Below are 14,170 nucleotides of genomic sequence, written 5' to 3' on the forward strand. Positions count from 1 at the left end.
TCTTTAGGATTTTCTATGTATAGTATCATGTTATCTGCAAACAGTGACAGTTTTACTTCTTCCTTTCCAACTTGGATTCCTTTCATTTCTTTTTCTTCTCTGATTGCTGTGGCTAAAACTTCCAAAACTATGTTGAATAAAACTGGTGAGAGTGAACATCCTTGTCTTGTTCCTGATCTTAGAGGGAATGCCTTCAGCTTTTCACCATTGAGAATGATATTAGCTGTGGGTTTGTCATATATGGCTTTTATTATGTTGAGGTAAGTTCCCTCTCTGCCCACTTTCTGGAGAATTTTTATCATAAATGGGTGCTGAATTTTGTCAAAAGCTTTTTATGCATCTATTGAGATGATCATATGGTTTTATTCTTCAGTATGTTAATGCGGTGTATCACACTGATTGATTTACAGATATTGAAGAATTCTTGCATCCCTGGGATAAATCCCACTTGATCATGGTGGATGATCCTTTTAATGTGTTGTTGGATTTGGTTTGCTAGTATTTTGTTGAGTATTTTTGCATCTATGTTCATCAGAGATATTCAGCCACCATCTTTATTTAGAGATAGGAAAGCAGGGAGAGTAAGAAAACCTTCACCTTGACCTGCAGCCTAACCCCCAAGAACGATGCTCCCATCACGTGGCCTGGCATCTGTCTTCCCATGTTCGATGTCCTTCTCTTTCGTATTACAGGACATGACCATGCCTCAAATTTCTTTTCTTTGGTTGCTTAATTCCTACTAGTTCTCCCTGAAGTAAAACCTGTTCCCTGACAATTTCCAATTTGGTTTTGTGACATCACAGAACGACTCCAACTATTTCAAAAGGTGGTACATTATTAAAAGCAAATTATTCCTTTTATTTTGGGCTAGGGAACGAAGTTGTGTAGCTAAATTAAACTTATTTAAAAGAGTCCCCAAAGGCTGGTAATTGTTTCTTTAATTTCTTGGATTTTGAAGGTTTTAGATCCTGATGTGATAGTAACTGACATATCTACCTCTTTGCCTCCATTGAAGCCGGGGCTCCAGTATGTCAATTCCTTGTCCCAGAGCCTAACATGGCTCCCTTGGGTATCTGTAATTTACAGCACAGGGGAGCTAAAAATGTCCTTAGATTTGTTCCCATCAACACCCTTCCTTCCCTACAGGAATGAGCGTTGCCATTTCCTGCCCTCCCACCCTCATGGTGAGTCAACAACTTTCAACACTCAACTTCCCAACAACTTGGAAAGAAAGTGATAATAATACTTGACATGTAAAGCCCTTAATTGCTTTAGAATCATCTGCACTAATGGATCTCACTGAGTTCTCCTAGCAAACCTACTGGCTGTGGAGCAGTGGGAATGCTGTTATTCCCACTTCACAGAGACAGGCTTAGACAGGTCGAGGGACTCCCTCCAGATTTTGTAACTTCTAAATTGCAAGGTAGGGATTTGAACCCAGGTCTAAATGACCTGGAATCCTGCGTTTGCCCCACTTGGTCACAGTTGCCTCAAAAGCCATGGGCATCTCCCAACACCAAGTCCTCATCCCTCCATCATGTCTTTGCAACCCTGCCTGCCCTTCTTCAGGCAGCTCTCAGTCGGGGCCCCTCACTTCTCCCAGCTGCAGCCAGGCCGGCCTCTTCTCTCCTGACGGCCCACTTGATTCCCACTCCTGTGGCTCTGTTCATGCTGCTCTTTGCTCTGGAGAACCTGTGCCTTCTCTCCAACACCTCCTTCTCCATGACTTTGCTATGCCCCTTCCTAACAATGCCTTCGAATCTTGTCTTTCCATGGAGACTCTGATTTTATTTGGTCTTGTGCTATTTCCTAAAAATTCCTTGAGTTAACTTTGACTCCCAGCTAGATTAGAAATTTTCTTATGGGAAGACAGTGTTTTTGCTTCTGCATTAGAAGGCCTGTCAGTGTGTGGACACCACTCATGCTGGCTTGGGAAAGCCAGTTATTAGGCTGCTGGATTGTGCCGGTTCATTTCACTATGGTACTTTGAAATCAGCCACGGTGGGAGTATTTATACCACAGATGTTGGTAAATCAGTACCCCCCGGCCCTCCATTTAGGAGGGCTGGTTGGTGAACCTTTACCACCACACCACTGGCATAGGCTGAAAATTCAGATTAGTTTTTAAAAAATTACCCCGATTATCCCATGGTCCCTAACTGACAAGTGGGGGAAACAGAAATAGCTCTTATCTTTTTATTCCCCCCCTGGAGAAATTATTCTGCCCCTGGATTTATATTCCATTGTATTGAGGAAATGTTCATGCACTCATTCTTGTTTAAAAGTCAGAAGCGCTGTAGCTGCCACTCAGAGTGGAAAGAGGGGCTGAGCTTCCCTTTGCTCAGGCTGTTTAAAGGGAATGGGGTGGGCCCGGGGGTTCTCAGGCTGGACAGGGAGGCTGAGATCCCTTGTGACAGTTATATAAGACCCCAAACCCAGACTTTGGGAAAGGCACGGAAACAGAACTCTTGTCTTCTCATGAGATGTTCCTGTTGTGGAAGAGAGTGATGCCCTATCTTGTGAGTGGACTTCACTGGAGGCCGTGCACGTTCCCTGACATTGTCCTAGAGGAGGGCAGATCCTGGGGCAGTCAGTGGTCTGTCAACTCCTGGAGGCGACAGAAATCCCAGGGGAGGAATGCACCGGACGCTTGTTCACCACAGGAGATACCAGAGGAGGGAGAGAGCCTGAAAGGCTGTGGTTGTACTCATGAAGCAGATGGGGACTCAGAGCCATGGTAGTTTGGAGAATTTATATAAATGCGACCTCATGTGTACCCTCATTGAGGTGGAGGCACTTCATATATATTCTCTCAAAGAACAAAACCAGTTCTACTCCTTTGCATTCCTCAGACACCCTGCATGATGCTGAACATGGCTTTGAGGTTCACCTCCTCCCTGACCCTGGCACCAGGGCACTGGGATAATCTGAGGGTCAGCTTCGTGGCTCGGAGAAAAGGGACTGCCCACAGCGAGGCCAGGTTTTGAATGGCTGCCATTCTCAAGGTGGGCGTCTGGTCAGAAATCCATGCTCTGCATGGAGATGGCCTCTTCGTTGTCCCAGCTCAGAGAACTCTCCCCTCTCTCCAGGCCTTGGTCCCACTTTAAACACAGAAATTAGTTCAGGATAAGACTGAGCCAAAATATGATGCCTCAAATATGTTCATTATCCCTTTGGTTTGAAAGAATCAAGGGGATCACTCATAATGAGGGATCTGATTGTCATAGTTTGTATGAAATTTAAATCCTTTAAGCTAAATCTGAATTTCTAAACCAAAGTGTGCTCTCTCCAGTTTCCCAGTTCCGACTGCAGGGGACTCTGGCAGGACAGTGATGGGAGGTCCTTCACACATTTTCCACTCTATTCTCTGTCTTAAATCCTGCCTTCTGGGCTTCCCTGGTGGCGCAGTGGTTGGGAGTCTGCCTGCCGATGCTGGGGACACGGGTTCGTGCCCTGGTCCGGGAAGATCCCACATGCTGCGGAGCGGCTGGGCCCGTGAGCCATGGCCGCTGAGCCTGTGCTCCGCAGCGGGAGAGGCCACAACAGTGAAAGGCCCGCGTACCGCAAAAAAACAAAACAAAAAAACCCCAAACCTGCCTTCTAAAAACAGACTCCTTCTGTTTGTAAAAAACGGAACTGGTATTATCCAAAATTTCTATCTGTTTTCCCTTAAGACCTCTATACATCCTCCTCATGGATAGCGATTCCTTCTTTCCAAACAGTTTCCTACAGTATCAGTCGCTGGTCCAGGAAGGTACAAAGCATTCCGTTGCTCCAGCAGCAAATGTTGCTTCTTGAAACAAACTCTTCTCCTCTGTCCCTCTACCCTCATCTATATTCTTGCCAGGTAGTTCCTATGCTCCAACCCAAATGCTGGGATTGCTGAGTCCTGGTCCTTGTCAGTGCCCTTCTTATTTTCTCTCTAGAGGTGTGTCTGTTCATCCTAAAATCCTTTCCCAACTCTGACCACCCCAAAGTGCTACAACCCCATCACGTCTTCACGTCCTCTCGGTTCTTATGTAAATGTATCACCTGGGCTCAGGACTGGAAGTCAGGGGACACAAGTTCTAGTCCTGGATGTGCAACTAACTAGCAACTTAATTAACTTCCCTATGCCTCCCTTCCTCTTCTAACAACTGGGGATGCTAACAGCAGCCTCATAGGGCTGAGATGATGCTAGAAGGAGAGGATCTCAGTGTAAGGGGTTACTGTCATTATGATGACATCTTGGTGAGCTCACATTAACTTGTGTGGCTCTGTACCTCAGGGGACCAAGGAAAGGCAAGAGAGAGCCAGCAAATGCCAGACGAAGCAAGTGCCAACCATCTTGGACCACAGTTGGAAAAATACAGGCAGCCTTAATACGGGCTCGGCCTCTGTAACATATGTCAGTGTCTACACGGACACAGACTGGAGTGTGCTAATGGTGTTGGCGGAGCTGTATTGGCATGCACATGTGTGTGTCAGGGTGTGTGTGAGCACGCACGTGTGTTCTAGCACATGTGGGAGACATGCATATGTGTACAAGTGATTGTGTGGAGGCATGCACGTGTTCACGTGTAGATCGGCGTATCGAGTTGGTGCACAAAATTGATTTCAAAGTGAAAACAAAATATTTTTATTCCACAGTTTGGAGTTAAGGAACAGCATTTGGTGTTTTGTTCTTTAATATTCCTCTATATATCCTCAGTAGAGCTTTTGTATTCCCACTCCCATTGAAAAACCAGGTAGCTCTTCATCTCTTTGGCTGATGGGGAAAAGAGTATGACTGACAAAGTCTATCAGTAAGTCTTAAATCTTATTTTAGGCATAGATTTACTTCTTCCCCAAATTTCAGAGAGGCTGCTGACTAGACACCTTGAAAAGGAATGAATTTTATGTCTCCCCTCTCTCTGGCGGAGATACAACTGAACAATCAAGTGACTGGCGTGCAAGTAAAGAAAAGGAAAAAGATACTGGAAGCCTGAATAATTGAGAAACTTCATCAGTATCCAGCAGCCAACCACTGACTTTGAGCCAGCAGCCAACCACTGACTTTGAGCCACATCTCAAAGTAGTGCTGGCTGGTGAATAGAAGTGGGGGGCTGGACTTGGGTTCCAATCCCCACTCGGATACTTTTTAACGGTGAGGCTTTAGAAAGGCTATTCAACCTCTCTTCACCTTTAAGAGGTCGACAACGGTGGTAGATACCGCACAGGGGAATGGTGAGGGCCGAATTAGATAACACAGGTGGAGTGCTTCACACATACCCATTATGAAAGATATTAAGTAAACATGCATTTCCCTGGGTTTTGGCTCCAAGCCTAAACAAAAGAGGTGTGAGGATTCTGTGAAGGTCGCTATTGCCTTTCCTCATTTAGGCAGTGACATGGTCCAAAGCACGTCATGCTTCCCGCCCTCCTTCCTGGATCCCCCATCAACAGCTGACCAGGCAGGACCCCCTGTCACCCTCCTTCTCACTTTTCCTGTTCCTCTTTGTCTCCAGATCATCAACTGGAGCTGTGACATTTCTTCTCTAAACTTCTGGGCCTTCCTTAGTCATGTCCCTATTATCTCCTTGCTCAGCACATGCAGGTAAAAATAAAAAGGCTTTACATCATCAAGAACTTTGGTTTCCTCATTATGAACACAAAAGAGTAGGATTCTCCCTCCCACCCCCACCCATTAAGGTGTAAAGAGAAGTCAGTCCTCCTTTCCAGAGAGATCTGAAAGGAGATCCAGGACCATGCACAGATTCTGGGTCATCCCATGGGATAGGGCTGCCAGATAAAATACAGGATGCTCCATTAAGTTTGTTTGCTCTTGCTTGCTAATCAGGCCACCCTGCACTGGGGGATCCCTGCCCACACCCTGGTTGCTCGTGCCTAAGAAGCTCAGCGCTACCCACCTGTGAACCGCAGCGCCACACACGCTGGAGTAGGATGCATAGACGTCAGTGCCATAAACGTGGTACCTGGGGTCTTGGCATCCTGCTGGACATTTCACAATGAACTCGGGATTGATTATCTTTCCAGCTCTCACATCACAGTTGATCTGAGGCACAGCTGGGAATGCAAAATGAGGTCAAGATTACACCTTGTGGTATCAGCTTATATATGGGGTGACTGTTAGGTCATAACTGTTCATTTACTTAATCTCTAAAAGCCAGAGCCTGGGCTGACCCTGGATCCCCTCCATATAATGAAAGCAAAGAGGTAATTAGGACATTCCTCAGACCAAAAGAGCAATCACCATCCACTGCACTTAACCTGCTGAGAACAAGAACAAGAGGCTCATTCCTGTGCTTATTCGAACCATTAATTAATTGAAGAAGAGAACGCTGGGAAAAGACCTGCCTCCAATGGTCAGAAATGTCAGCCTGAGTCCACGATTAGAGAATACTGGTTTTTCAGATGCTCTGGAGCTAGCCCAGGAAAAGAGGAAACTCAGAAAACCTCGCAGGAAGAAGAAAGGTATCGGAAAGGGCAAGCGAGAGAGCATGGGCCTTGCGTCGGGACCAGCCAGGACAAGGTGGGCTGCTGCAGCAGAGGCCCCGGGCTGGAGCCTGCGGGGAGCATGGGGATGGGCAGGCCTGGGCCAGGTGAAGGAGGCGTGAGTGCTTGTGTTCTGTGCGGGAGGTGGGACTCCATGGAAGGTTTTTGGACAGGCAAGATAGATAATGAAAGTGATCTTTTGTCTCGGTCCTAGAGGCTGGGTCCTAGCTCCAGGGTCAAGATGGGAGTGATCTTTGCTCATCTGCCTCCACACTCAGTGGAAAGCTGGAGACTGCCCTGCTAGGCATCCAGGGGAAGCTCATTCATTCTGTCCTCCCTCCTCTCCGGCTTGGTGACGGCATTGACAGGCTAGCAGTATTCACTAGGCAAGGCTGCTGGAGCCCGAAGCTTGCTTAGGGATGAGACAGTGTAGATGCTCTAGTGGCAGTACCTAAAAGGGGGTGTGGCTGCATCTTCCCTGAAAAAAATTTCCCTCAAAAACTCCTGAATGAAAAGGTCTCCTAGAGGATATTGATGCCTGGGAGCTAGGAATAGATTCTCTAGAAGGGACTCTGAAACATAATCACTATTCAAAGAGTAAGAAGGCTCTGGAGGGATCTGGAAACCACCAGATGGGAGGGCTGCCTGGCACAGATGGGGCGTTTGGCCATAAGAAGGCGAGCATTTGGAGGCAAATATAGCTGTTTCACAAGTAGGACTGTCGTGTGCTATGACATCAGAGGACTGAGCTAGAACTAAGGGAGGGATTTTCTACGGAGGCATTTTTTGCCAAAAAGAACTTTCTAGTAAATGAAGTTGCCCTTGAAGGAAGGGGCTGGAAGTATGCAAGCAGGGACTGAACAGTTGAAGAAGGGATGTCTCCACTGGGTGGGAGGTAGAAAGCAAGCCCCGCCCAGTGGTAAGAGTCTGTGATTACAAACATGGATTCAGGATCTCTGCCAGGCCACCCATCCTCTAACTGGGTTACTGAGATGTTCTCAGAGTTGTTAATAGCTTCCAGCTGTATCCAAAATGCACTTTTTTTTTTTTTTAACCCTTATGTATCTGAATGGAGCAGAGTTGCATTTCATTCAGACTGGAGAGAGAACTAAAGTTAGAACTCCTGCTCTTTTCCTAAACACCCCTCCCAGACAGTCTTGGCCACGCAGGGCTGGGCCAGCATGGAAGTCCTTCTCCTGGGAGCCCGGGGGCTGAGTGTGATCACAGGCTAAAACAATTTGTGGTCCACATTAAGGAGGGAAGCGCTGCGCTTAAAATGGTTTTGTGGTTTCGTTCTTCCCACCACAGGCTGCTTCCTCTCCAAAGTTATTTTCTTTTTAGCTTTCATTCTTTTAAACCCTGATACTCAAGGCTGCATTGACTATTTTGAGTCTTGGATTATTGTTCTAAAATGCCAGTTGTGGGACTGAAGATGGCTGTGTAGTCTCTCCTTAAATTAGTTAGTTGTTGGATCCCTGGGTGTAACTAAATGCTTTCAGCTCTCCTCCCACAGATCACTGCCCCACTCCCGAATGCATCTCCTCCCTTAGATGTAAAGAAAATGGAAGCATTCCTTCTCAGCTCTTAGTTACATGAAATAGGAAGTGATGAGCTCTGTGACCTGGGATTCAATTTGGATGTGACTTTGTCACCCGGAGGGTTTGGATCTCCTGGTAGGCCAACCCAACTCTCCTGGAGTTGTAAACTGGGCTCTATCTAGAAGCTTATTGCATGAGTGTCATACAGTGGTCGAACTTATTGCAAGACAGGTGCAGATGTGGTAGAATTTTCCATGAAATAGTTGGTTTAAAAAAATAAGGGGAAAAGTGTCACATGGGAATATTTTGCTTCCGGCTAATCAATTCCCACCCCCCCACACACCCCGCCCCTTCCTGTGGGGGGAATTTGTTTTTTGTTTTACTTTTTGCTTTGTCTTGTTTTTACAAAGGCCTGGGCAAGCCCTTAAATAAGATCTGCTGCTTTATCTTCACTCAGCTGGATTAGAAAACTTGGTGAATTAGCTCATCCCACGGGGTGGGGGGCTGTAAAATGATATCAAGCACATATGCTCATGCACTTTGGAAGAACAGGGTACAATGACAAAGTTGGCCAAAGGTCAAATATTTGTTCAATTTGTACAGAAAATTCAGCCGGAGAGAGTGAGCTAATTACAATTTCAGAGTAATTGCCAAAATCATTGGCAAGTGTAACGTCTTAATCCAGCTGGCAAGAAGCAGTCATCTGCATCTTTTCTGGCTGCTCTTCTCTGAGTATATGGAAACCACGATTTCTTCTTTTACAGTATTTTCTGTTATTTGTGAAGTAGTCTGTTTTCTTATAACCTTCCAGGAATCTTCCATCCATCCACTTAAAGCCGAAATGATATGATTTATCTTTGTATTTCCTCTGAATACATTTGAACTATTCCACCTTACGGCTTAGGTCTTCCTTTTCTCTCTTTCTCTTCTGTCGTATAGGTTCATTTTCTTTTTTTTCAACATCTTTATTGGCGTATAATTGTTTTACAATGGTGTGTTAGTTTCTGCTTTATAACAAATGAATCAGCTATACATATACATACATCCCCATATCTCCTCCCTCTTGCATCTCCCTCCCACCCTCCCTATCCCACCCCTCTAGGTGGTCACAAAGCACCGAGCTGATCTCCCTGTGCTATGTGGCTGCTTCCCATTAGCTTTTTTACATTTGGTAGTGTATATATCTACATGCCACTCTCTCACTTCATCCCAGCTTCCCCTCCCCCTCCCTGTGTCCTCAAGTCCATTCTCTACATCTGCGCCTTTACTCCTCTTCTGCAATTAGGTTCTTCAGAACTTTTATTTTTTTTGATGCCATGTATATGTGTTAGCATACGGTATTTGTTTTTCTCTTTCTGACTTACTTCACTCTGTATGACAGACTCTAGGTCCATCCACCTCACTACAAATAACTCAATTTCATTTCTTTTTATGGCTGAGTAATATTCCCTTGTATATATATGCCACATCTTCATCCATTCATGTGTCGGTGGACACTTAGGTTGCTTCCATGTCCTGGCTATTGTAAATAGAGCTGCAGTGAACATTGTGGTACATGTCTCTTTCTGAATTATGGTTTTCTCAGGGTATATGCCCAGTAGTGGGATTGCTGGGTAGTATGGTAGTTCTATTTTCAGTTTTTTAAGGAACCCTCCAAACTGTTCTCCATAGTGGCTGTATCAATTTACATTCCCACCAACAGTGCAAGAGGGTTTCCTTTTCTCCACACCCTCTCCAGCATTTATTGTTTGTAGACTTTTTGATGATGGCCATTCTGACTGGTGTGAGGTGATACCTCATTGTAGTTTTGATTTGCATTTCTCTGATGATTAGTGATGTTGAGCATCCTTTCATGTGTTTGTTGGCAGTCTGTATATCTTCTTTGGAGAAATGTCTATTTAGGTCTTCTGCCCATTTTTGGATTGGGTTGTTTGTTTTTTTGATATTGAGCTGCATGGGTTGCTTGTATATTTTGGAGATTAATCTTTGTCACTTCATTCATTTGAAAATATTTTCTCCCAGTCTGAGGGTTGTCTTTTCGTCTTGTTTATGGTTTCCTTTGCTGTGAAAAAGCTTTTAAGTTTCATTAGGTCCCATTTGTTTATTTTTGTTTTTATTTCCATTTCTCTAGGAGGTGGGTCAAAAAGGATCTTGCTGTGATTTATGTCACAGAGTATTCTGCCTATGTTTTCCTCTAAGAGTTTTACAGTGTCTGGCCTTACATTTAGGTCTTTAATCCACTTTGAGTTTATTTTTATGTATGGTGGTAGGGAGTGTTCTAATTTCATTCTTTTACATGTAGCTGTCCAGTTTGCTCAGCACCACTTATTGAAGAGGCTTTCTTTTCTCCATTGTATATTCTTGCCTCCTTTATCAAAGGTAAGTTGACTATATGTGCGTAAGTTTATCTCTGGGCTTTCTATCCTGTTCCATTGATCCATATTTCTGTTTTTGTGCCAGCACCATACTGTCTTGATTACTGTAGCTTTGTAGTAGTGTCTGAAGTCTGGGAGCCTGATTCCTCCAGCTCCGTTTTTCTTTCTCAAGATTGCTTTGGCTATTTGGGGTCTTTGGTGTCTCCATACAAGTTGTGAAATTTTTTGTTCTAGTTCTATGAAAAATGCCATTGGTAGTTTGATAGAGATTACACTGAATCTGTAGATTGCTTTGGGTAGTAGAGTCATTTTCACAATGTTGATTCTTCCAATCCAAGAACATGGTATATCTCTCCATCTGTTTGTATCATCTTTAGTTTCTTTCATCAGTGTCTTATAGTTTTCTGCATACAGGTCTTTTGTCTCCTTAGGTAGGTTTTTTCCTAGGTATTTTACCCTTTTTGCTGCAATGGTAAATGTGAGTGTTTCCTTAATTTCTCTTTCAGATTTTTCATCATTAGTGTATAGGAATGCAAGAGATTTCTGTGCATTAATTTTGTATCCTGCTACTTTACCAAATTCATTGATTAGCTCTAGTAGTTTTCTGGTAGCATCTTTAGGATTCTCTATGTATAGTATCATGTCATCTGCAAACAGTGACAGCTTTACTTCTTCTTTTCTGATTTGGATTCCTTTTATCTCTTTTTCTTCTGATTGCTGTGGCTAAAATTTCCAAAACTATGTTCAGTAATAGTGGTGAGAGTGGGCAGCCTTGTCTTGTTCCTGATCTTGGAGGCAATGGTTTCAGTTATTCACCATTGAGAATGATGTTGGCTATGGGTTTGTCATATATGGCATTTATTATATTGAGGTAGGTTCCCTGTCTGCCTACTTTCTGGAGGGTTTTTATCATAAATCGGTGTTGAATTTTGTCAAAAGCTTTTTCTGCATCTATTGAGATGATCATATGGTTTTTCTCCTTCTGTTTGTTACTATGGTTTATCACATTGATTGATTTGTGTATATTGAAGAATCCTTGCATTCCTGAGATAAACCCCACTTGATCATGGTGTATGATCCCTTTAATGTGCTATTGGATTCTGTTTGCTAGTATTTTGTTGAGGATTTTTGCATCTATGTTCATCAGTGATATGGGCCTGTAGTTTTCTTCTTTGTGACATCTTTCTTTGGCTTTGGTATCAGGGTGATGGTGGCTTCGTAGAATGAGTTTTGGAGTGTTCCTGCCTCTGCTATATCTTGGAAGAGTTTGAGAAGGATAGGTATTAGCTCCTCTCTAAATGTTTGATAGTATTCTCCTGTGAAGCCATCTGGTCCTGGGCTTTTGTTTGTTGGAAGATTTTTAATCACAGTCTCAATTTCAGTGCTTGTGATTGGTCTGTTTATATTTTCTATTTCTTCTTGGTTCAGTCTTGGAAGGTTGTGCTTTTCTAAGAATTTGTCCATTTCTTCCAGGTTGTCCATCTTATTGGCATAAAGTTGCTTGTAGTAATCTCTCATGAGTCTTTGTATCTCTGCAGTGTCAGTTGTTACTTCTCCTTTTTCATTTCTAATTCTATTGATTTGAGTCTTCTCCCTTTTTTTCTTGATGAGTCTAGCTAATGGTTTATCAATTTTGTTTATCTTCTCAAACAACCACATTTTAGTTTTATTGATCTTTGCTATTGTTTCCTTCTTTTCATTTATTTCTGATCTGATCTTTATGATTTCTTTCCTTCTGCTAACTTTGGGGTCTTTTTGTTCTTCTTTCTCTAATTGCTTTAGGTGTAAGGTTAGGTTGTTTATTTGAGATGTTTCTTGTTTCTTGAGGTAGGATTGTATTGCTATAAAATTCCCTCTTAGAACTGCTTTTGCTGCATCTCATAGGTTTTGGGTCATTGTGTTTTCATTGTCATTTGTTTCTAGGTATTTTTAAATTGCCTCTTTGATTTCTTCAGTGATCCTTGGTTATTTAGTAGTGTATTGTTTAGACTCCATCTGTTTGTATTTCCTACAGATTTTTTCCTGTAATTGATATCTAGTCTCATAGCATTGTGGTTGGAAAAGATAATTGATACAATTTCAATGTTCTTAAATTTACCAAGGCTTGATTTGTGACCCAAGATATGATCTGTCCTGGAGAATGTTCCATGAGCACTTGAGAAGAAAGTGTATTCTGTAGTTTTTGGATGGAATGTCTTATAAATATCCATTAAGTCCATCTTGTGTAATGTATCATTTAAAGCTTGTGTTTCCTTATTTATTTTCATTTTGGACGATCTGTCCATTGGTGAAAGTCGGGTGTTGAAGTCCCCTACTATTATTGTGTTACTGTCGATTTCCCCTTTTATGGCTGTTAGCATTTGCCTTATGTATTGAGGTGATCCTATGTTGGGTGCATAAAGATTTACAATTGTTATTTATATCTTCTTCTTGGGTTGATCCCTTTATCATTATGTAGTGTCCTTCTTTGTCTCTTGTAATAGTCTTTAAAGTCTATTTTGTCGGGTATGAGAATTGCTACTACAGCTTCCTTTTGATTTCCATTTGCATGGAATATCTTTTTCCATCCCCTCACTTTCAGTCTGTATGTGTCCCTTGGTCTGATGTGGGTCTCTTGTAGACAGCATATATATGGGTCTTGTTTTTGTATCCATTCAGCCAGTCTATGTCTTTTGGTTGGAGCCTTTAATCCATTTACATTTAAGTAGTTATCAATATGTAGGTTCCTATTACCATTTTCTCAATTGTTTTGTGTTTTTTATTGTAGGTCTTTTCCTTCTCTTGTGTTTCCTGCCTAGAGAAGTTCCTTCAGCATTTGTTGTAAAGCTGGTTTGGTGGTGCTGAATTCTCTTAGCTTTTGCTTATTTGTAAAGGTTTTAATTTCTCTGTCAAATCTGAATGAGATCCTTGCTGTGTAGCGTATTCTTGGTTGTAGGTTTTTCCCTTTCATCACTTTAAATATGTCCTGCCACACCCTTCTGGACTGCAGAGTTTCTGCTGAAAGATCAGCTGTTAACCTCATGGGGATTCCCTTGTATGTTATTTGTTGGTTTTCCCTTGCTGCTTTTAATATTTTTTCTTTGTATTTAATTTTCGATAGCTTGATTAATATGTGTCTTGGCGTGTTTCTCCTTGGATTTATCCTGTATGGGACTCTCTGCGCTTCCTGGACTTGATTGACTATTTCCTTTCTCATATTAGGGAAGTTTTCAACTCTAATCTCTTCAAATATTTTCTCAGTCCCTTTCTTTTTCTCTTCTTCTTCTAGGACCCCTATAATTCGCAGGTTGGTGCATTTAATGTTGTCCAAGAGGTCTCTGAGACTGTCCTCCATTCTTTTCATTCGTTTTTCTTTATTCTGCTCTGCACTAGTTATTTCCACAATTTTATCTTCCAGGTCACTTATCCGTTCTTCTGCCTCAGTTATTCTGCTATTGATCCCTTCTAGAGAATTTTTAATTTCATTGATTGTGTTGTTCATCATTGTTTGTTTGCTCTTTGGTTCTTCTAGGTCCTTGTTATACGTTTCTTGTATTTTCTCCATTCTATTTCCACGATTCTGGATCATCTTTACTGTCATTACTCTGAATTCTTTTTCAGGTAGACTGCCTATTTCCTCTTCATGTGTTTGGTCTGGTGGGTTTTTACCTTGCTCCTTCACCTGCTGTGTGTTTCTCTGTCTTCTCATTTTGCTTAACTTACTGTGTTTGGGGTCTCCATTTTGCAGGCTGCAGGTTCGTAGTTCCCGTTGTTTTTGGTGTCTGCCCCCAGTGGGTAAGGTTGG

The 14,170-nt window shown here is 42.8% G+C and overlaps 1 protein-coding gene across 2 annotated transcripts in view; it reads right to left on the bottom strand.

Annotated features, from left to right (window-relative positions):
- The window catches only part of VIT (vitrin), a 123,686-nt gene that overhangs the window by 58,909 nt on the left and 50,607 nt on the right, over positions 1-14,170 (bottom strand). For both annotated transcript variants that reach the window (XM_029232148.1, XM_029232149.1), the window contains one exon: positions 5,888-6,044. In XM_029232148.1, the coding sequence (XP_029087981.1) occupies positions 5,888-6,044 (157 nt within the window). The remainder of the gene's footprint in view (positions 1-5,887; positions 6,045-14,170) is intronic.

Source organism: Monodon monoceros, unplaced genomic scaffold, assembly GCF_005190385.1.
Source record: "Monodon monoceros isolate NGI ecotype Baffin Bay Population unplaced genomic scaffold, NGI_Narwhal_1 Super_Scaffold_19, whole genome shotgun sequence".
Taxonomy (NCBI): Eukaryota; Metazoa; Chordata; class Mammalia; order Artiodactyla; family Monodontidae; genus Monodon; species Monodon monoceros.